The sequence below is a fragment of the Microtus oregoni genome, unplaced genomic scaffold, assembly GCF_018167655.1.
Source record: "Microtus oregoni isolate MIOR12 unplaced genomic scaffold, Mior012 000015F_ref0000493, whole genome shotgun sequence".
In the NCBI taxonomy this organism is placed as follows: Eukaryota; Metazoa; Chordata; class Mammalia; order Rodentia; family Cricetidae; genus Microtus; species Microtus oregoni.
In genome coordinates this window covers 37,886,002-37,908,804 of record NW_024543074.1, presented here as the reverse complement: position 1 = coordinate 37,908,804, position 22,803 = coordinate 37,886,002, and the positions used below count along the sequence as shown (strand labels likewise).

General features: G+C 47.3%; 1 protein-coding gene across 7 annotated transcripts in view; it reads right to left on the bottom strand.

Moving 5' to 3' along the window:
* The window catches only part of Tom1l2 (target of myb1 like 2 membrane trafficking protein), a 124,053-nt gene that overhangs the window by 26,931 nt on the left and 74,319 nt on the right, over nucleotides 1–22,803 (bottom strand). For 5 of the 7 annotated variants that reach the window (XM_041665514.1, XM_041665511.1, XM_041665518.1 and 2 more), the window contains exons 3-7: nucleotides 18,899–18,977; nucleotides 14,525–14,674; nucleotides 7,563–7,697; nucleotides 5,940–6,098; nucleotides 2,988–3,104 (exon numbers count right to left, since the gene is read on the bottom strand). In XM_041665514.1, the coding sequence (XP_041521448.1) occupies nucleotides 2,988–3,104; nucleotides 5,940–6,098; nucleotides 7,563–7,697; nucleotides 14,525–14,674; nucleotides 18,899–18,977 (640 nt within the window). The remainder of the gene's footprint in view (nucleotides 1–2,987; nucleotides 3,105–5,939; nucleotides 6,099–7,562; nucleotides 7,698–14,524; nucleotides 14,675–18,898; nucleotides 18,978–22,803) is intronic. The other 2 variants (XM_041665516.1, XM_041665517.1) reach the window with 1 other exon arrangement.

Sequence of the window (22,803 nt, the reverse complement as noted above, 5' to 3'; positions counted from 1 at the left end):
TTCAGCAATGGTTACAGAAGCTATGATTTATAAAGGACATGCTCTGTGACAATCACTTTCACAGGGTAAGCAAGCACTCCAGGCATCGAGGAAGGCAAATCAGGCATAGGAAGGAGCTGTGCTTTACCTGGAGTCCCCCGGACGTGCATGCAGTCATTTGTAAGTTGTGTGCTCTACCCTGCTGTGCTCAGAGGCTAATCTAGATGCCTGTTTGAAACAAACAGGGCTTTTATGACAGCCAGAACAGCTTGTCACTAGATGTGAAGAAAAGTGATCCAAGACTCGAGAGGAAATCTGGGCATAGGTGTTGAGTTGGACTGGCTGTCTGGAAGATGTTGCTCAACTCAGAAAATGGAGGATCTAACACCCACCCTGAGAGATGCTGAGAGTCCCCTCCCAGAGTCTTACCTCTTTGGGGCCTCCAACAAAGCTAATGGCATTAAGTGTTACTGGTCTTGACCTTTCCTCAAAGACAGTCACTTTCTCAGGAATCCTCAGGCAAGCAGTTCACAGGTTTCCCTATTGCTCTCATGATTGTGGGAGGAATGCCCAGAAGAGCTTCGCCATAAGCAGGAAAAAACCGGAATGCAGCCTTCCCATAAGTATAGTTAGCCACAGGTGCATCTGGAGCCAGACCTTCAAGTCCCTCTTCTCCCACTCTCTGCACCTTTGTCATCCTTACACTCATGTCAAGAGCAGCTTGTATCTGTTGGTGGGAACATCTGGGCTGGTGACAAATGTGCTTATTTCCAGGGCCCTGGCAGCATTCTGAGCGCTGGTCTACTTCTGCCCTGAGCATTCTGGCTGTCTTCCATCTTTCCCTACAAGTCTTGGGGACAGATTCTGACCCCTCCATGTTCCAGGAAGACAGTGGCATTTTCCCATATGGAAGGCTCACTATTCTGTGGGAGCCACTGGCTGCTGGCTGCTGATTGCTGGGGCAGAAGAAAGGGGACATAAGGTAGTGGCCTCCAGCCAGGAAAAGTGAGTCTGTTCACACAGCTACCCATGCCTGCCTCTTCTACACTGAAATGACAGCCTCCCGCAGGCACCCAGACACGGTCTTTTTCTGTTTGATTTATATGACAGCAGTGGGGACCAGTAGGCTCTAAGCTGGAACAAAACAAAATGAAGGAAAATGTCATTGGAAGCAACCTATTTTTGAAAACTGAGCTGATGCCAGGAGACTAGGTTCTGTTATTCTTGGCTGATGGGCTTGTTTAAACAAACAAACAAAATACCCTACAACCACACACACACACACACACATGCATGCATGCACACACACAAAATCACACAATTTCTGCTGTCTGTTATGGCTGTCTGGAACCATCTTGGTATTGTTCAACCCACTGCCTACTGTCAGGAGCTCAGTTCTGTCCAGAGCAACAGTCCCCACCCGGCAGAAGAACCTCCAACACTGGCACAGCACAGTACTACCACATCATCCTGGATTGGCCTCAGAACTCTTGTGCCCCATGGGATACCCAGCAGAGCCCTCCTGCAGGCTAGGGGAGAGGCCATTGTGGTCTATCAGAGGGAGGCAGATCCATGGAGTATAATATTTAGCTACCACCTGATGACCAGGAACCTGGTTTGCTGCAGGTGTCAGGAAGAAGTCTGGGAACCAGAGTGAGGTGCTCAGTGCTCCACACTAGGCCAGGCCAAAGGCATTCATCTCAGCTTCAAGAGCAGCCTGATGTCCAGGTCCCTTAGAAGTGAGCAGTTTCCTTGCCTGTCTCCTGTACTTAGTTGGGAGCTCCCTAGAGCAGGCCCCATGTTTTCTATTGTCTATCACCCTCAGACTGACCTGGGTGTGGGACCAGGAGAAGGCCTCTACCCAGGCTTGTCCCATAGGCACGAAGGACTTGGAGTGGGTAGTGGGAACTCTAAGTAACAGAACTACTAGGCATCATATCGCCAAAGTGCAGGACCATCAGGGCCAAGTTTCCCAGGTGGCTAGTGTGTGCATACAGCAGTGGGCATACAAAACCTCCAGACAGAAATAGCAACAGTAGTAGCAGGTGTACCACGAGGCACTCAGGCCAGGCCATCAAGCCAGTATGACTCCTGATCTTTCATGCATTCATCTTCCTCTTGGAAGAGGAGCTGGTACTTGTAGTCCACAGGACCCTTTCTCTACCCTGAAGAGCAGTGCCACCACCACTTTCTATATGGCAGCCATTGCAGGCTAATGCGGTAGAGCTCTGCCACGGGCTCTTGAGCCTCACAGGCTCTCAACTAACTAAAGGGTCAGACTGCAGCCTGGCTCGCTCCTGCCATTGTCAAAGGTGTGGCTCAGCCGGGGAGTGACTTGCCTAATATGCAGGCCCTGTGTCCCATCTCCAGCATCACCAACTACAGTGCCCAGAGTAGAGGCAGGGGGCTGGGGGAGTCGCTTCTTGAGAACCACAGTGTTCACACCCAGCCTGAGTGGTCTCAGCTGTGAGGCAGAGAACAGCAGTTCTGAATTTATCTTAGAATCTCCTATTTAGGTTGAGAACCAACAGGCTTTCTCCATGCCATCGAGGCCCAAGGACTCTTATTCCAGGATGTTTATGACATGATAACAAGGGAGCAAAGCCACACACAAGACTGTATACACAGCATGACTCCAACTCAATGTAAGAATAAATGAATACAACAAAGAGTCTAACTGAAAATACATCAAAATGTAACTGGATTATTGCAGATGGCTAAAAGCTAAGGAAATTTATTTTTTTTGTTTTGATAGGCACTGGTACTTTATAGTCAGGAAAAAGTTATTAAAGTAAAAATTTAAAATACAGAGAGCAACACTGTCTCATCTCTCAGAAGTAAGGCAGAACATGAGACAACACAGACTTAAACCGTCTCCACCACAGGGCCACCAGACTTGTCAACATGGTTGTGTGCCCAAGTATAGTCCTATCACAGTGCACAGTAGTGGCACTGCCAGGGCCCAGCCAGGTACTCAGCCCACGCTTCTAAGCTAAAGATATCCTCACCTGGAGCAGTTCCAGATCAGAAGAATCCTCCTGCCCGGGGACCATTTCTGTTAACATCTCAGACATGACTTTTGTGTTTCCCCGAACAATGTCCAGCTCACTGCGCAGCCTAGCAATCTGTAGATCAAGGAAAAGACAGGAAGAAGGCCAGTCAGTCAGAGGGTCAGAACCAGCCAGTCCACGGCCTGAGACATCCCTAGGATCAACATCAACACGCACCACAGGAGTGGCCTTCTTATCTCCCTTGCTCTGCCTATCGAGGGCTGGCAGTATGGTGGGAGCTGCATGAGAGAGCCAGGTCACTAGTGCTCTGGTCACTAATAGTCTGTGGTTGGTACCTCCCTGTCCATGGCCACACATGAAGAAAAATGTGCAGTGAATAACACCGGCGCAGAGGGGAGCTGGGTACTTTAACCTAACTAGGTTTCTATTTCTTCTCTTTGAAATCACTGTATGGTAGGTAGTGCAGGTGCTCCAAGATCCCTTTAGGGTGGAGTCCCTATTCTACGTGACCCTCATGCTCACAGACTGTCTCTGTCAGTGTCATACCCTAAGGGAGGCTGGCCAGTGCTCACAGCATTCTTCTTTTTTTTAAATATTTATTTATTTATTTATTATGTATACAATAGTCTGTCTGTGTGTATGTCTGCAGGCCAGGCCGGAAGAGGGCACCAGACCTCATTACAGATGGCTGTGAGCCACCATGTGGTTGCCGGGAATTGAACTCAGGACCTTTGGAAGAGCAGGCAATGCTCTTAACCACTGAGCCATCTCTCCAGCCCCCACAGCATTCTTCTGATAAGATGAGGAGGAGGAGCAGACTCTTAAAAGCTCCCCACCCTGCCCAGTCATCAGCATCCACAAAGCCTGACCCTTCTCTCCTGCAGTTGGCACATGCTGTATATTGACTCCCTTTGCCCAGTCCTGAGCTTTTAGTTATCTCCAGGGAGCTCTTATTCTTTCAAGACATTAGTGGAAGCCACAGGGACCTTTCTGTCCACAGTGAGGCTTGTAAAAGTTGTATAGAAATGCCATCATTTTCTGGCAGGAGACCAATGAACACTTGACAAAGTTACAAGCTGCCTTGAGATATGTTCAGAGCCCTAGAAGATGCAGTGAGGAAAGGATACTACAGCAGTACCAATGTCCAGAGATGGACCAGCCCTTTCCCAGCCTATCCCCTCAACCATGGGAAGGGGGTGGTAACTCCACACAGGCTGCTGTGAGACCTAACTTGTGCCTGGTACACCTGGTTCAATGCATGCAGCTGGCCACAGGCATGGCCTGTTCCTGTGGAGTCCCAGAGCTGGACAGAGTAGGTACTTTTCCTGCAGGAGGCCTATTCTAGACCCATACCTCCCTCTGATAGAAAGGCCTTCAACTTTACCTGGCTTGCCTGAATACACACATCCACTACCAGTCTCTCACAGCCCCTCCTGTTCTGCAGGACTCTCTCAGCAGACTCTTAGTTCTTCAGGGAAGGAACTGGAAAGAAACCCACCTTTACAGTCACCTGGGAGATGGTTTGGGCTCCAAAAGGCTCTTGCCAGCCTCTGCCTCACTTGGTTGGGGGGGAGGGGTGGCCCCAGGGTCTCTTCAACATCTTGATTAAGGAGTTTCTACCACTGAAGCAGGCCAGGCTGGACAATGGCCTACATGCTCTAGCTTCCATTTTCCTCTTGAGGCAGCAGCCACAGTTCTCGGGGTTCCTATACTTCTTACCACTCAGGACCTCCTCTTGGCTATTCAGCTGTTGAAGGGCCCTTCTTGACACCCATCACACTGCAGTAAGCCAATGCAAGGGCTTCTCTGCCATCCAGCTTGATACTTTTTGCTTCCTCTCAGGGAAAATCTAGAGCTCTGCCCAGGGAAGAAGGGCTGAGAGCCAAGACTTTCTACCCACAGGTCCCCTTTACAAGGCTCTGGTCCTGGGGATGTAGAGGGGGTGCATTCAGTGACCCAAGTCCCACTGAGAGCACTGACTCCACATTTCAGCAGTGGGATTAAAGCAGGCTCCAGGATTCTTCTGTGGCCTACTGAACTTAGCTATTCTGCTGAGGCCTTACATGGAGCAGCAGAATGTGGCTCACACCCTGGCCTGGGGACTCCTTGCTCAATCTGCTTGCACCACATGCTTTCCCTCGCACTGGCAGAAGGACACAGCCCTAGCACACTACTGTCACTATAAACAATTGCCTGAACCCCTGTTTTAACAAGGCTCTGCAGCAATGGCACTGAAATAAACAGGAACTACAAATACTGAGGAATATTTCCCCCTATTCTAAAATTTTAACTAATAGAAATTCTATGAATTCAACTAAAAATAGTCTCCATAATTTCTCTAAAAATAAGGTTTAGGAAATTTACACTTGCTTATCAGGAAGTGGCCCTCAGATGGGGCAATGTCTAGACGGAGTTAGGAAGAGGCACCTGGACAGCTTCCCTGCTCTAGCTGCTGCCTTCAGGGCACCTCATTAAGTATGAACTGTGAGGGCTGGCACATCTCATGGATCTGTGCTCACTTCCCCAAGCGCTGAATGCCTATTCTCAGCTCAGCTGTGCGCCTTTGCTCTGGACCTTGCTTTCTGTCACTCCTTCCTTCCCAGCCTACACATTAACCTGCCCTGCAGACGGGCCACTGAGTGCTCCCTGGTATGCCACACCTCTGTGCTGTCTATGTCGATGAAAAACCCCAGGCCTACTCCAGAGTCCTCAGTGGCATAGGTCCCAGCTGCCTTCTATGCCGTGCTCAATCCTGGCTCACAGGATGCTCAGCTTTGCTTCCTCTCACAGCAAGACCACGCACTACTGCAATGCCCGGGACTAGGCCCTTTCAGCTTTGTGTCCCCACACCTAGCACAGTACCTGGAAGTCCAGGGAGACGTCTGTTCCCTGGAAAGGTATGAAGGGGCAGTTGGCTGGCTTGGTTATGGCCTGAAAGCACACAAATACCTGTTCGGAATTGGCTGTGATGGGGCCAGTCACACTCAGGGCTGGAGCCTGAAGCGTAGAGTAGGAGGCTGGAGGAGGTGAGGGGTAGGTGCCGGCACTTGTCCGGGGCTGCGACTGGGACCTGGGCACAGTGGCAGCTGGATCCATTTCTGGGACACTCTGGCATGACAATAACAGCATTTGTTGGTTCACATGGGTGTCTAAGTGGCTTAGCCTGATACTGCCCCCAAACAGGTGGTACTTTCAGTTAGAATCCACAGACCCTCAGTATGTCTCTCCACCAGGACAGAAAGAGGCATCATTGTCTCTTTATCCCCCCCCCTTCTTCCTGTTCACTCCCCAAAGAATATGCTGCAGGCAAACAATGCAACCCAAAAGGCCCCATAGAAAGCACTAAGGGGGGCATTCCAGTCACTGGTCGTCATTAAGGCTGCCTCTAGATCAGAGTCCTTACTAAGTTCTGCTAATCAAGAATCCTTATTTGATACCACAGACTATATTGTGTGGCCTTTACAAGAAGACTAATATAATTAGCAACCATGCAATTTACTGAATGTTCTTGTACAATAACGCTTCCTTCTGTGCCAATAACGGAAGAATAAAACGGGTTATATTTCTACTACAAAGCATAGTAATCAGTTAAGAGGGATCATAACAAGAATAATGCTTTGGAAAATGTGATTCTTCATGCCTTGTACGCACTTAGTATCTCAGATATCCTCACCAGCAATAGCACATGTGTTCACACAAATGTGTAAGGCACACTGCCATCCGTAAGGTCCCATGTGAGAGACAGGCAGATGGAGAGCAGTAAGGCCATGTGAGCTGTCGCTGGTACCTCTTCAGACTGGGCTATCCTGCCTCTGCCCCCTGGACTGGGCGCTGCTACATAGCCAGTACAGGAGCTAACTGACTGCCACTGCCAGTGTTCATCTAATCTGAGACACAGGGCCACTGTCAGCACTGAAAGAGGCTGGTTCTTCAGGATGCTTTAACACAGGCCTCTTCTGGGTTTTGTGTCCCAAAGCTGACAGAATTCAAGAATGCCTGGGCTGATGCTGAATATCCATAGATCAAAATACAGTTTAAATCCTTCTGACGGGGCTGAAATGTGGCTTAGTAATAGAATGTGTTCTTAGCATGCATGAGGTCCTGGTTCTATCTCCAACACCATATTAAAAGCAAAGGAGTTATCTACCTGATATATAGACTGTACTGTATACTGTGAGCTGCTTTTTGCCTCTGCTGAGTAAACATCAACCCTCTGTACACAGGAAATGAGGACAGATTCTCGCGCATGTTCTGCAGTCATCTGTAAAGCAGGTGCTAATGACCCTTACAGGATGGCTCAGCCAAAGCAGCCATTTCCATGAAAACCACTGAACTGAGCCTTCGATCATATCCCTCCACTGTCGGTGTGAAACTGGGAGAGATACTGCTGCCACTTAATCACCAGTCACCCAGCTGTCTCCATCTGCATCCTCCTTGTTATGAAAAAGAAATGCCCTGGAGCTTTAAGAACACATGACAAGCTGAATAATGCAAAGGCATCAGCAAAAGGCTGGTACAATGCTTGGCTGTTCTGCAGGCAGCCTTTCTAGAAAACACTAGCTGGAAGCTTACCCGCTGGGGTGTGTGGATAGGAGACAGAGCGTCCAAGTCTGCCATGGGAAATTCAACTCCCTTCCTCTTCAGTTCTTCATATATGTGCACAACGCCAGTGAGGTCAGGACTGCTCCTAAAGGCATCTGCCCACGCCTGAGAGGAGAGAGGAAGGCCTGTCAAGAAGTGGAAGTGGACTTTCCATGGGGTGGCAAGGGGCCAAAAAGTCAGCCCAACCCTCTCTGGGGCTGGTGCTGCCCTACATGCCCACGCAAGGCACACTGGCAAATCCTATTCTATGCCTCTCCTGCAATCATTGCTGGGATACAGCTGTTGAAGCCCTGGCTTTCAGTGATGCTGTTGAATGTGAACAAACTCATAAAACTTAATTCAGCATGTCCCTTCTTAGAGAAGTGGGAGAGAAATAACACCTAAGTACCTTGCATACTCTGTGATGCAGGCATTTGTCTCGTCTCAAGGGAATCAATTGCCAGAGCTGTTGAACTGAGGGACGTGGAAGACTTAGTTTTCAATGCCTCACAGCAGTTGGATGTGTGCATGCACACACACACACAGAGAGAGAGAGAGAGAGAGAGAGAGAGAGAGAGAGAGAAGTAGAAGCCATAGGCAAACTGAACAGATAGAAAAGGAGAAACTGATGCATGATGAGAAATCAAGGCTGAATCCAGTTTTCCTCAGCAGATCAGTCAGTGGCCCAGTCCTGTCACTAACAGGCGAGATGATTTCAGGCTAGGGACACAAGAGTCCATGGGGAGCCAGGTCATGGCCAGTGGCTGGGGCTCACCCCACCTCCCAGGAGTCCTGTATCAACCTGATGTTTTTCTATTAAGTTGTGTAGCTGACAGTTCCAACACACATCTGCCCACACACAGAAATGGAATGGGAAGTACCACCAGCAGATTCTCTCGACTGGAAAAGGAACAACAGAATTGTGAATAGGTTGCCATTTTTGGTGACACATCAACTTCTTAATAATTACAAAATAAAATCTGTTTTCTGGAAGTTATTGAAGAATCAAATCCAGAAATTATCCAACAGGCTCTTCAGAAACAGGGTCCCCAGTGCCACCCCTTTACTACACATCTGTACCCAATGGAGGAGATGCGACCTTTTAGAGTATGTCACCATCACTGCATCTAATGGTCTACAGCCACAAGCTCCAACTAATCCTGAGGCAGCCACAGAAATTCTATCTCTAACCACCAGAGCCACTAGAAGTTAAAAGGCCATTTTCCTTAAAGCTTCCTTAATCATATACAACGCATCTCATGCACTACAAACAACACCGTCAGCCTGGCTGTCTCTCCTTGATGCAGTTATTTAACATGCATGCTTGGGGATTTTACATCACCCTGGCACCAGGACAGCCTACCTCTGCCAATCCTTTCTTCCATATCTGAAGGTACCTACAGAAGCTGTCAGCAAGATCCAGCTGGAGACCCACGCAGCCTCATCGCCTTGGTCTGTCCTATTCCTCCAGCATCATCAAGTCCATTTCCACCAACTGTTCTTGCTCCACCCTACTCAGAATCCAACTGAGTCTTGTGATTCTAGACTTTCAGTTTAGGGATCAAACTTGAGAGTCTGGGGGCTAGTGGGACAGCACTTGTCTAGTATGCATCAGCCCCAGGTTCTATGCCCAGCTTGATAATAAGAAATAATAAAATAAATAACTTGGGAGCTGGAGAGATGGCTCAATGGTTAAGGGCATTGCCTGCTTTTCCAAAGGTCCTGAGTTCAATTCCCAGCAACCACATGGTTATCTGTAATGAGATCTGGTGCCTTCTTCTGGCCTGCAGACATACACACAGACAGAATATTGTATACATAATAAGTAAATAAATAAATATTTAAAAAAACTTGGGCAGGGGGTGGGGGTGGTGTACACCTTTAATCCCAGCATTTGGAGACAGAAACAGGTACGTCTGTGAGTTCAAGACCAACCTGGTCTAGAGAACAAGTTCCAGGATGCCCAAGAATACACAGAAAAACCTTTCTTGAAAAATCAAAATAAATAAATAAAAACAGAAATAAATACATGACTAAACTTAAGGGGTCTAAAAACTATCCTCACTGTCTACTGGGAGGGCTTGGTAGCTTTTCTTGGTGCCACTTTCTGCCTCTGTTCTCATGGAGAAACAAATGGCTCTGGGGACCTCTTTACTGTTCCCTTGCTCCAACCCATATCCAAGTTTGAGAGGATGAGAAAAAGATCACAAAACCATGCTGTTCTCTCTAGGTAGACACTCCTCAGGACTCCTCCCAGATTCAGACACACTCAGGAGCTGTGGCTGCTCTCGGGGACAGAGTCACATCCCAATGTGGGACTATCAGGTTCTCCTCCTGCCAAGAGGTCAGCCCTGGACATAACAGGGAGGGTCCTTCTCTTTGTGTAAGAAGACTGTCCTCTGTGAACGTATGCCTGATAGGAGTACCAGGGGACCAGGGGACAGAAACAGCTCACATTCTGGAAGGAGCAGTTGCTATGCTGAGTGGTGTGCAGAGAGATGGGAAGGTTTCCTGACCCCTTCTGTCACTCCCCAGGTCCAGTCATACCCTGACCAGGGTGACCTGGGCTTCTAGGAGGTCCTGCTTTGTTGTGTCAAACTCTCCTGGGTAGCTAGGAGAGCAGAGTTGGCATTAATTTGCAGACAAGAAGCCTTTGTTAATAATAACCCTCTTCCCACCTGCCACAATGCCAGCTCCTGTCTAGGACCCCTGGGCAGCCTGGGCCAGGCTGCTGAAAACAAAGCATCCGCTCACAACAGTCACCTCCTTTGAGTAAGAGTCTGATGCCAACATAGGGACCAACAGGGAGAAGGGACACATTTTAAAGGAACAGGTATATGTGAGGACATGCAGATGGGAGAAATTATAGCTGTGACATGTTCCAGAACCTTCTGGGGACACGCCTGAATAACTGCTCTCATCCCCCTGACCAGGTCAGACATCTTTTAAGGCACACACAGGTCTCTTGCCCTTGTACAGACAAGGCCGTCAGTCAATAGCTGTCAGGCTAAACTTAATTGAGTTCTCACAGCCACTAATCATCCTTATTTTCCTACTTCAGAGAACAGAGGGAAGAGGGCCACGGAGGCTGTCAGAAGACTAACATGCCCTTGATAAAGTAGGGCCCCTGCTGCAGGCAGAACCGAAAAACCCTCCTTGGGGAGCTGAGGCTAGTTTTGGGAGGTCTTGGTTACTCTGAACCCCTAAGCTGAGGCCCATGATCAATAGAGGAGAGGGTAGAAGCAGGATGATTCCCATGTGACCGCCTTATCAGGAAGAAGGCTCCTGGGAGATGTAGTTCCGGCATTCTCTCAGGGTCTCTGTCCCCAGTGCTGGTTAGTCAATGGTATAGTGGCGACTCCACTAGAAGCCAAGCTCTCTATGTAATTCCCTTTCCCTGTCTGTGGCTTCAGAATTTGGAGGCTGAAAGACCCAAAGGTGGGACCCATGGGAAGACAAAGGTCAATTTGTGCTTTAACTTTGTGTGTCTAACTGTAGACACAACATGACTACATTCTGTCCAAGGTTTTGAGTAGCAACTTTCATAGCAAGACATATAAACACTGATTTGAACCATGGGTCCTGGGATACCCCTGGGCAAAAGGAGGCTCTGTCCTCTTCTGTTCATGCCTCCAAGCACACGCTTTCTGTTCCCACCACACCTGGTTTTTCTGTTTACTTTTTAAAAGTTGTTCCTAGTATCGACAAGGGATTGGTTCCAGGATCCATCAGGATATCAAAGTCTGTGGATATGCTGGTCCCTGTATGAGCTAGCTCAGTGTCTGTACACAGCATATGCATATACTCTTGCATGTTTTAAGTAATCTCTAGACATTTAATTTAGGGGTTTATTCACACTGCCAGTAAAGTGCCAGTGTTATAGGAACAGCTTAAGGAGCGACAGCACAGGAAGATCTGTGCATGCTTGGTACAGAAGCTCTCTTTTCTCCCATATAGTTTCTGACCCATGAACACTGCGGGTCATCTATATTGTCAACATGCAAATAAGATGATTAAAGATGGCGTGGTAAAGCACCTCCCCAAGCTCAGCAGACAGGTTGCAATGACAGAAAGTGGCATGTTGGTGAGGCTGTGAAACAGCTAGAAGTGTTGGCACCTCCTGACCCAGCACCTTCTCTCATGGCATTGAAGTGAAACTGCCAGTGTCACACACTCAATACATACCTAATAAAAACAAATGCATATGCTCCCCAAAGATATACACTGGAGGCCTATGGCAGCAACTCCAAACATAAATGCACCCATGCACCTTAGGAAGGTTAACAAACTATACCTCACTCACACCATTGGACCTTAGGCTAGTGTACATTGCTGCCGCTTGGCCAGTAGAAAGAGGGCTGGGGAGACAGGTGGACCCCAGAGCTACATGTCCAAGAACAGGAAGGCAGAAACCAAGCTCTCATTTTATAGGTGGGGTAGATGCCCAGAAGTTACTGCACCAGCCCAAGGTTAGAAACAGTGTAGTCGGAACTGGGGGAACTAGAGTTAGGAAAGTAGTGAGCTGATGGGAAAGCTATGAGGTCAGGGCAGGCATGAAGAAACAGGCATCTCTAGACAGAGAACTGTGGGACCCAGCTAGTGAAGAGGGTTCTGTCTGCCCTCAGCAGATCATACCAAGCTAGGTGTGTTTACCCTGGAGCCTGGCCAGGCCTCAGGGTGAGCAAGCTCTCTCACTGAAGATGTCTCCTTCCAGTTCTGTAGACAGTGTAGACCTTGTAGAGACCAGACCCCAAATAAAGAGTTTTAGCTGCAATGTTCCACCTTTGTAAGAAAAGCTACCATTCATTTCCCTGGAAGTCTCTAGTCCCAGGAGAGGTTGTGGGAGTCGATGTGGAACTGCAGGTCTGGGGGTGCAGAATGGGAGCACAGGGAGGGAATGTAGACTACAGGTCTGGGGGTGGGGTGCAGAATGGTGTACAGGGAGAGGGTGTAGACTGCAGGTCTGGAGGTGGGGTGCAGAATCAAGGAAGCATGAAAGAGTATTCTGTTACCCAGATTCTTGCCTATTCTCTCAGCCCAATGAGCTACATTTATCCACTAATCTAAAAGAATATTATTCAATACTGACAATCATCTGGTCTAGATCTTCGGGACACAGCATTCCAGGGCTCTCAAGGAACCAACTGAGTTGAAGAGAAAAGATAGCACAACTGCACTTAAGGTCACAAGGGGATGTGAATAAGACAGCCAACACGTGTGTTTCAGGATGGGTGCTAGGAGTCTCTGGAGGCACATCTGAACAGCTAGGAGGAGTAACTGCTCTAGGAGCTGGGGAAACTCTCTAGACAGAGCAACAAGCTCCACTCCAGTCACATATACAATGACCCTACAGCTCCCGGGCCATTCCCTGCCTACTCTGCTTGTCTGCCAGACCTTCAAGCCAGGCTATGAGCCACTGCCGCTGCTGGAGTCATATCCTGTTCTGACTTGGTCTCCCTCTCTTCTTGGCTCTTGCAGACATGCATTAGTCATCCATACTGGATGTACTTATGAATCCAGATGTCATGCCAGTGGGGTGCTTTGTTCTGTGTACGACCCAGAACAGAAACCTTCAATGGCTCCCCCATTACCTCTAAGGATCAAATCCAAGGCCCTCAGCACACACAACCCACAAGCCTTATCCATCTTTTGGCCTCATTTCCTGCCTATCCATTTCCCTTAAGCACAGCCCTGGATATTCTAAACTACATCCTGTTCTCCAAACACACAATATTCAAAATATGCTCACATATTAATTCCCCAATTCTTGCATCTTAACCTGGTGACTCCTTTCAAACAAACAGCATGACAGAGAAGGTGCTGTGTGACTTCTAAGTGTTGAGAAACACAAGTCTCTTGTCATATCATCAAGGAACCGAAGCTTCCTCCCACCAGCTATGTTAGGGCACCATCTTGGAAATGGAGTACTCAGTCCAGTAGTGCCTTCAAAGGGTACATTTATAATTTCCCAGTCAGACTGCACCTGAGTGCCTGCTCTACAGAAACCAGGGGAAAGGTACCATTCTTGTTGTAAGATGTTAGACTTTGGCTGATTTGTACGAAGTCTATAATATCAAATATTTGGGTATACCTCAAGTATGGATAACTATAATGATATTTTTGTTTAAAATCTAACTAATAAGGCTTGCCTGAAGATCAGAGTGCAGAGCTTAGCCACTAGTTAGCCATAGAGACCAGGCGGTGGTGGCTCACACCCTTAATCCCAGCACTTGGGAGGTGGAGACAGGCTGGGCAGGAGGAGACAAGAGCTCAGATGTAGTCTGACGATTTGTAGAGGCAGAATCACCGCTTTGGTCTTAGCATTGGTAGAGGCAGGAACTCTAGTGGCGGCTGCTCTGCTTCTCTGATCTCTCAGCATTAATCCCCATATCTGACTCCAGGATTTTATTATTAAGAGCAATTAGAATTCGTGCTACAGATAACTGTTGTCTAATGCTTCCGGGACTTGGCGCAGATATCTCCTTCCTGAGATGCTTTCTTCGCTCTGGCCTTTCCAGCAAACTCCTCCCCGCTTTTCAGGGTCCAGCAGAAATGTCACCTCTTCATTGAAACATCCCTTAACGTCATTTCTACTCGAGCTGGTTCATGCTCTGTGACCTGACTAACATGTACATGACTCTAACATGACCCTACCTACTCTACTTATCTCCACTATACCCCATGACCCCAGAGGCTTATTGAAGCCCTCTCTGTGCCCACTTGTCTGGGCAACAGAAGGCTGAGTACTTAGAAACTTCCTGGAGAATCTGTCAAATATCAAGAGAGCCATTGCTCAGGATTTCCAGTAAGATGATGATAAGGAAAGCAAGTATTTTGTAACAAATATTTAAACCTCCAATCTGTGTCTTTCCCTCCAAAATAATGGGAACACATGAACATGATCACAGTTCCCATCTTACACACAACAAAACGGGTGAGGGAAGCCAGCTCACCTGAATTAGAGCAAGCACTTTGTCCTGGACGATAGTGGGAGGGTTATTCTTGGGAGAGATAATTTTGACCAGAACGCTGTCGATGAAGTCTCGGTTGGCTACGAGGAGGTGAAAGCGGTGGCCACAGTTCTTCACACAAGTCTCCAGCACCTGAAGTTGTGGGGGTTGGGGGGAGGTCACCACACTGGGAAAGCGGAAGGGTAGCTGAGTTCCCCCCGTCAGTCATGCTTCCAGATCAGCTTCCTGTTACATCCCTCTAAGCCAACCCTCACACATCTCCGCACTAATTCAGTCGGATCCCTGTTCCTTGAGAACGACAGTTGATGACTAAAAGCTCCAGACCCTGCACAGTACTCAGGCAATTAGTCGGTAACTGAAACATGGGTTTTGCATGAGAAGGATATTGGTCTTCTAATGGTATCAAAATGACTGAGAGGTTCCTGAAAATTAACATTTTAATTATTTTCTCTAGGCCTGGGTGTGAAATCTTAGCCAATGAGACATAGGTTCTGTCATAAGAGGAAGTAGCTGGGAGAGCTCAAATTGCCTGGTACACGTGAGGAAACAAACACACATCCCTAACAAACTCCTGTTCTGCAAATAAATCAGCAATGACAATGGACTGCAACCCTTGACAATATGGGCCTCAGCTGTCACCCTTCTTCAGGGAGAACCCTGCTCACTCCTCTCATATCTGGGGAGGTCAGTTGTTTTGAAAGGCTGACAGGTTCTGATCAGGTGGCAGTGGGAGTTGGACTTAGCTTTGCTACTTCCTCCCTGATGGTCCAGGACAAGTTTTACTCAGTCTCTGAGTCCTCAGCAGGAAAGTGGAAGCAACGAGCTCTTCCTTGCAGGGAAGATTAAGGAGGACATACGCCAGCCAATCACTTTGGCATCCTGCACAGGGTAAGTAACCTGCTGCATCCATAGCTTCTTGCATGTCCCCAGGAGAGTACTGGGAGAGCCTCTCCAACATCAAACACAAGTCTCTTACTTGGTCCCTCCCGAAAACAGCCCACAGGATCACCTGACCCTTCCCAAGGCACCTCCTCCAGAGTACACTAACGAATGCCTCCTATAGGGATAGTGGCAGCAACTGGGGATACTTCTAACCACCTCATTGTTCCCATGTGACCATGAATTAGCTCCCTAAGTGGTTCCTACCATAGGCTTTTGCCTTGAAAATGTGCAGACAAAAAGGTTCACAATTAACAACATAGACTTCGTGCCAGCTACATACCAAGTACAGTGAGATCCCTGCATACTCTATGTAATTTCATTCTACTCTTAAAACTACAATGGTCCTTTCAAGTACACCTTGCTGCCTTATTTTTCAAAGCTAAGAGGCTTAGGAAGGAAGAAGTGGCCCAGAGGCAGGATGGGAACTCTTTTCCTTCTTTTGCAATGCAAGAGATTGAACCCATGGTCTTGTGCATCTAGGCAAGCACTCTACCACCAAGTTACACCCCGAGCCCAGGACAGGAATTCCAATTCACCTTCTTAGGAGCCCTGATCTCCTGACCCACCTGAGGACACCAAGTCACTCCTCCTTTGAGCTCTCTTCCAAGCAGTCACATCAGCTGTGATGCCCTAAGGCACAAGAACTGTGTTCTGAATTATTTGTCCTTCTCTTGTTCCTTGAGCTAACTCTGGAAGAAGGCATCAAGCCATTTTGAGATGTCAGAGTCGAAGCTCTTCAGTACTGTGGAACTTCACCTAGGAGAGCTAGCAGCTCTGCCACCCCCAAGTTACCCTTTCCTTCTTTTTCTTGCTGTACTTCTGCAGGCTCCATGTGCACCCAGGAACTGTTCTAAACTCATAGTCCTTGGGGCTTCTGCACACTGCTATTTATTTTTATCTCATGTGTGTGGGTGTTTTGCCTGCATGCATGTCTGCGCACCAAGTGTGTGCAGTGCTCGTGGGGGCCAGAAGAAGACACTGGATTCTCTGAAGTTGGAGTTACAGATGGTTGTGAGCCACTGTGAGGATGCTGGGGACCAAATTCAGGTCCTCCCTATGAGGAGTCAGTACTCTTAACTGCTGAGCCATCTCTCCAGCCCCACAACCACTAATTGTTTTCAGCTAAAGGGAATTTCCCTTTCTTAATTTCTGATTGTGTCTGATTCTGGGTGACCACGAGGTGAAAGTTCTCATTCTCAGGGACCCAAGGGACTAGTAAGAGGAACTAAAGGGGTTCTTTCTGTCCCCAGGCATGTTGCAGGGGACCTTCTTCTCTAGGATTCTCCACTCACTCTCTGGACTCTGGCAATGGCTACTGGGATGCTGAGCCCTTCTTTCCCGAGGGACAGGTGAGGACCAGCAGAGTCGGCCTGCAGGGCTGCTGAACCCCTCTTTCCCGAGGGGCAGGTGAGGACCAGCAGAGTGGGAGGCCCAGGAAGCTGGCCTGGGTGAAAGTAACAAGAAACAGAGGAGCAGGCCAAAGTCAACCCTGGGCTCTGGTTCTGTTTCCAGGGAGACCATGGACAGAACACTCATCTCTCCTTCAGTTCTCCCATACAGCAGACCTTAAGGTCAGGGTATCCTGTCCCAGCCTCCAAAAATGCCCAAAGCTTCTATATATAGGAGGCACAGGAATTCCTCTCTGTCAAGGCCACTTCAAGCTACCCTTCTAAAAAGGCTCTTGGCAAACGTGACTTTGTGGGTTTTGGGGAATGAAACACAGTGGCAACTATCTGAGATACAGCCAAAACCCATGGAATAAGCAAAGGGGGCCTCCCAGAAATGAGAAGCAGATGTTAGGAACACACATGTGAAGGCTCAAGCAGAGAGGGCCTTGGGATCTCTAACTCCATTGGATAAATACTAGCAGCTAGGCAGGGACAGATGTGCAGCTGCGAAAGGGCCACAAGGAAGGAACAGGGCTGACAGCAACTAACAAGTGAAGCCATCATGGCAAACATAAAACCATGCCAGTGTGCCAGGCAGGGACCTAGGAACAAGGACAACAGCTCTGCATGTCCACAGGCCTTCCAAGGGGCTTGCAGAAAAGACCCGGCCATCAGGAAGACCAAATGATGGCTGCCAAGCAATGTAGAAGGAGGCAAAGAAATGTAATCACTCTAAAAAGCTTCCCACCAGCCAGGCGGAGGTCGTGCACTTAGGGGCAGTGACAGGCGAATAGCTGTGAGTTTGAGGCCAGCCTGGGTCTACAAAGTGAGTTCTGGGACAATCAGAGCTGTCTTGAAACCTGAGAAACTCTGTCTTGAAAAACAACAACAAAAAAAAAGAAAGGAAGGGAGGGAAGGAGGGAGGGAGGGAGGGAGGGAAGGAGGGAAAGAAGGAAGGAAGGAAGGAAGGAAGGAAGAAAGAAAGAAAGAAAGAAGCTTCTCATGGTTACCATGAAACTGGCATGAAGAGGGACAAATCCCAGAGCTGACTCCCCAGTGACACATTCTTGGCTCCATCAATGTTGAGGTTTAAAATAAAAGCTTTCACCTATTTCTGAACTGACATTTTCTTCTTTGCTATGTAAACCCCTAAGCCCCAGTCCTGGCGGAGAAAGTGTTCCCATTAAGTGTTGGACTTTATTTGGGGGCAGACGAAGATCACAACAGCTCTTCTGCTTCACAACAAAACATGTTATTTGGGGTAAATAACCCACTTTCCCCACCTACAGGAGCTGACATGGTGACTTGTTACAGTTTCTAATCAAAAGTCATTGTGGCCCAGATTTTAAGGCATCTGAGAAACTGTGAGCTTTCAAGACAGAAATAGCACCTGAAATACCCTTTTTAGTCCTCTGTATCTTAAGGAGGAGCACAGTTATCTATTTGCCCTGAAAGGAGTCACTTGGCTGACTTTTTCAAGACCCTTTGTATTATTTTCATTTTTATCCCAAACAAAAGACCATTCTAGGATGGCACACCACAGCTGTGAAGGTAAAACTCAAAGGCCTCTCAGAGGCCAGTCTCCTCCACTGTGAGAGTAAAGAACCCACTTTAGAAGAGGGCTGCAAGCATCTCATCAACGTTCTAAAAGCTCCATCCTGGGCAGGTGGTGGGCAGATAAGAGTGAACATCTGTATAAAGGGGAAACACTCCCAGAATCTCAAACAGGCTGACAGCAGGAACGAGGCCTGCCCTGATCCTCTATTCACTGTTGCTGGGTACAACCACGCTATCCACACCTTATCTTCTCCTAGTATACATCAGCCTGTTTACACTCGCCTTCTGCATCAGAGGTGGGCAGGGGATCCCAAGGGTCTCTTGGGAGATGGTGCTGAACCAGACAACATGGGCTACTCGCTCTAAGTCCGTCTGAGTGGGCGGGGGGGGGGGGGGGGGGCGGTGTCCTAGGAAGAGTGAAGCCTGTGTGTACGTGTCCTAAGCTTCCCTCCCAGGAAACAATACTCACCGTCAGGGCCAACATCACTTCTCTGTAGTTCCGGTTCCCGTTGAGCCGCTTCTTTAGTGCTCGAATGGCATCCTTTGGCCTGGTGAAAAGGACAGATATACCATGTTCCACAAGCCTTGTGGGGCACTAGTGCAGTGCAAACCAGCAGAGGTAGCAAGGTTGTTCACGGCAGCATGTTTGTAAACGGAAAAGACTGTAGAAAAACAAGTGTCTACAAAAGGAAACGGGGCTAATTACATCATGGCTTTTATGCAGCTGCAAAAAAGAATAAAGAAACTTCTTGTATATTTTTATGGACCAAACTCAAAAGACATATGCATAAGAATAAACAGAATCAAGGACTAAAATCACATGATTGTCTCAATGGATGAAAAAAAAAAGCCTTTGACAGAAATTTAGCATATTTGTGTAGAAAAAGCTCTGAAGAAGCAGGAATAAAGGCTGTATATGTAATAAATCTACACACAACATCTTACGGAACAGGGAAAACCAGAAAGCATTTCCTCTAAAATCAGCATTGAGGTAAAGATGTCTACACTCTCTGGACTCATTCAGTATAGTACCTGGAGTCTCAAAAAGAAACAAACAAGATACAAACAGGAAAGGAGTAAGTCAGATTATCTTCTTTGTAGATGATATGATCTTATATATAAAATCCTGGGCCAGGTGTGGTGTAACACACCTTTAATCCCAGCAACTGGGAAGCAGAGGCAGGTGGATCTCTGTCAGTTGGAGGCTATCCTGGTTTACATAGTGAGTTCTAAGCCAGCCTGGGATACATAGTGAGACCCTGTCTCAAAAACTAAAAGAACCCTGAAGATTGCCAGAAAACTCTTAGATCTGATAACACTTTTAGTAAAGCATCAGCTACAAAATTAACATTTAAAAAATTGTGGTAAAGCAATGATGAACATGCTAAAAAGAAATACGACAATTCTACTCCCAGTAACAGAAATAGTTCTAACAAATGCACAAGATCTCTATAATAAAAATACTGAAGGGAGAAAAATTAAAGAAGACAATAAAAGACAGAAAGAACTCCCATGATCAATTATTGTCAGAATTAAAATTGTGGAAAAGGTTATACTGTCTAAAAAAATCTATAAATTCAATGTAATCCTGATCAAAATTCCAATAATATTTATTCTCTGCAGAAACAGAAAAAATGACCTTAATAAGCCGTGGGTAGTCAAAGCGATCCTGAGGGAAGAAAAGCCAGACAGTGCTGGAGGTACCAGCACCACACTGGAGAGCCTGAGCAGAGCTCTGTCAGAGCAGCACTGTACCGGCCCCACACACTGACGGAATACCGAAATAACCCCACCAAATACAGCACCTCAGTCTTTTTATTTTCTCTCAAGACAGGGTTACTCTGTGTAGACCAGGCTGTCCTGGAACTTGCTGTGTGTACCAGACTGGCCTCAAATTCAGAGATCCGCCTGCCTCTGCCCCCCGAGTGCTAGGATTAAAGGTGTGCGCCTCCACCGCCCAGCAAACCAGCATTTTCAATGAACGGGCTGGGGAAACTGGCTATCCATATGTAGAAGAATGAAACTCAATCTTTATCTTTCACCCTGCACAAAAATCAGTTGAAAACAGATCAGAGACCTTCAAGTAAGACCTGAAACAAAGAAACTGCTAGTGAACAGCTTAGCAGGCATACTTCAAGAGACAGTCACGGGCAAGGAGTTTTAATTAATTACAAATATTTACAAATGAGATTGCATGAAATTTAAAACATTTTTGCACAGCAAATGAAACAATAATCAGAACAAAGAGACAGCCCCCAGAATGGGAGAAAAATCTTTGCCAACTATATACACCTTATAGGGAATTAATTAATCTTGAATACACAAGTAAATAAATAATTAAACAAAAAAGGGACAAATCATCCAAATGACCTGAATGGACGGTTCTTTTTTTTTTTTTTTTTGTTTTTCGAGACAGGGTTTCTCTGTGGCTTTGGAGCCTGTTCTGGAACTAGCTCTGTAGACCAGGCTGGTCTCGAACTCACAGAGATCCGCCTGCCTCTGCCTCCCGAGTGCTGGGATTAAAGGCATTGCCCGGCCAGACTGGACGGTTCTTAAAGAAAAACTTTAGCAACCAATAATCGCATGAATAAATGTTTAACATATTTAACTGCGTGAGAAACAAATTAAAACTCCATTGAGATTCCATCTCATCTGAGTCAGAATGACTCTTGTAGAGAAAATAAACAGGGCCAATGAGATGGCTCCATGTGTAAAGGCTCTTGTGCACACTGGCAAATTAAGTTCAACTCCTGGGACCCACCTAAAGGAGCAAGGGGAGAACACACTCCACAAAGTTGTGCTTTAACTTCCACAGGCTCACTGTGGAATGCGTGTGTGCATCACACACATTACTAATACAATTTAAAATTGAAAGAAACAAAAATGCTACAAAGGTTGGGATGGGGCAGGAGCCCTTAAATGCTGTTGGTAGGAACATAAATTAGTCTACATGGATCAGTAGTTCCTCACTATCAGAAACTAGAACGTCCACATGACTCAGCCCTCTGCCATCACAGTGGGCTCCAGCCACCAAAAGGCATGTTGCTGGTCTTGGTCTTCCCTTAGGCAAATGTTTGGAAGTCAGGGGTTCTCACTCCTGTGGTTCTAACAAGTCTCACACATGAAAATATCCTGTCAAACATGCATGAAGAAGTCGAGGCAGAGGATGGCCACTCTGCTAATCAGCCTCATCTAGAGAGGAAGCACAGACTTCTGGAGGACAGCTGTGAAGAAATGGCTCGGGCTGGAGTTAAAGAGAGGCTCCACCGTTCTTGCGGAGGACTGGGGTAGGGTTACCAGTACCTACATCTGGTGGGCACCAAGTACTCAGTAAGCAGCTAACAACCACTTGTAACTCCAGCTCCAGAGGATCCAGCTCTTCTGGACTCCCCACACTTTTATCCAATGACCACACAGAGATACATATACACACACATAATGAAAAAAAAAAAACTTAAAAGACTCAAACCTCTTATTTCCTATCTCCAACTTGAAACACAGTTGCTTAACCTGAATTCTTGGCTCCTGAGCCAAAGGACTGAGGAGACAGGAATGGGCCCCAAACCAGGGGTTATACAGTAAATTGGCTGCTGGTTTTGTGTGTCAACTTGACACAAGCTAGAGTAATCAGAGAGAAAGATGCCTCAATTGAAGAAATGCCTCCATAAGATCTAGCTGTAAGGCATTTCTCAATTAGTGATCAATGTGGGAGGGTCCAGTCATGGTGGGAGGGGCCGTGCCTGGACTGGTGATCCTTGGTTCAATAATAAAGCAGGCTGTGTAAGCCAGTAAGCAGCATTTCTCCATTGTCTCTACATCAGCTCCTGCCTCCAGGGTCCTGCCTTGTTTGAGTTCCTGCCCTGGCTTCCTTCAGTGATGAACAGCAATGTGGAAGTGTAAGCCAAATAAATCCTCTCCTCCCCAGCTTGGTCTTTGGTCATGACATTTTGTCGCAGCACTAGAAACCCTAACTAAGACGTATAATATGTGCAATTTCCAACAGGGATGCAGACTTTATAAATACAGCATTTGAGCAGCTATCTGCTTGGATAGGCTGGGCTGAAGAAAGTAGGCAACTTAATGGTTAGACAAGACTGATTGCCTCTCTGCAGGGTCTGCTCTTTGTCATCCCAGGCTGACAAGCTGTAGCTTCTCTCTACGTGCTCTCTTTGATCTTGTCTTGGATTTCCATGAGAAAAACAGGCACTGCCCAGGAGGATGGTGTATTTCTGCCTGACAGAATGTTATAGCATTCCCAGATTATGGGTGGAGGGCAATAGATAGTAGGCAGGCTCTGGTTAAACTGAAAATCCCTTCCCAAGAGCTATGCTTCATGAAGTGCTACCTGAGAACAAAAGAGAAGCCTTGCGTTCG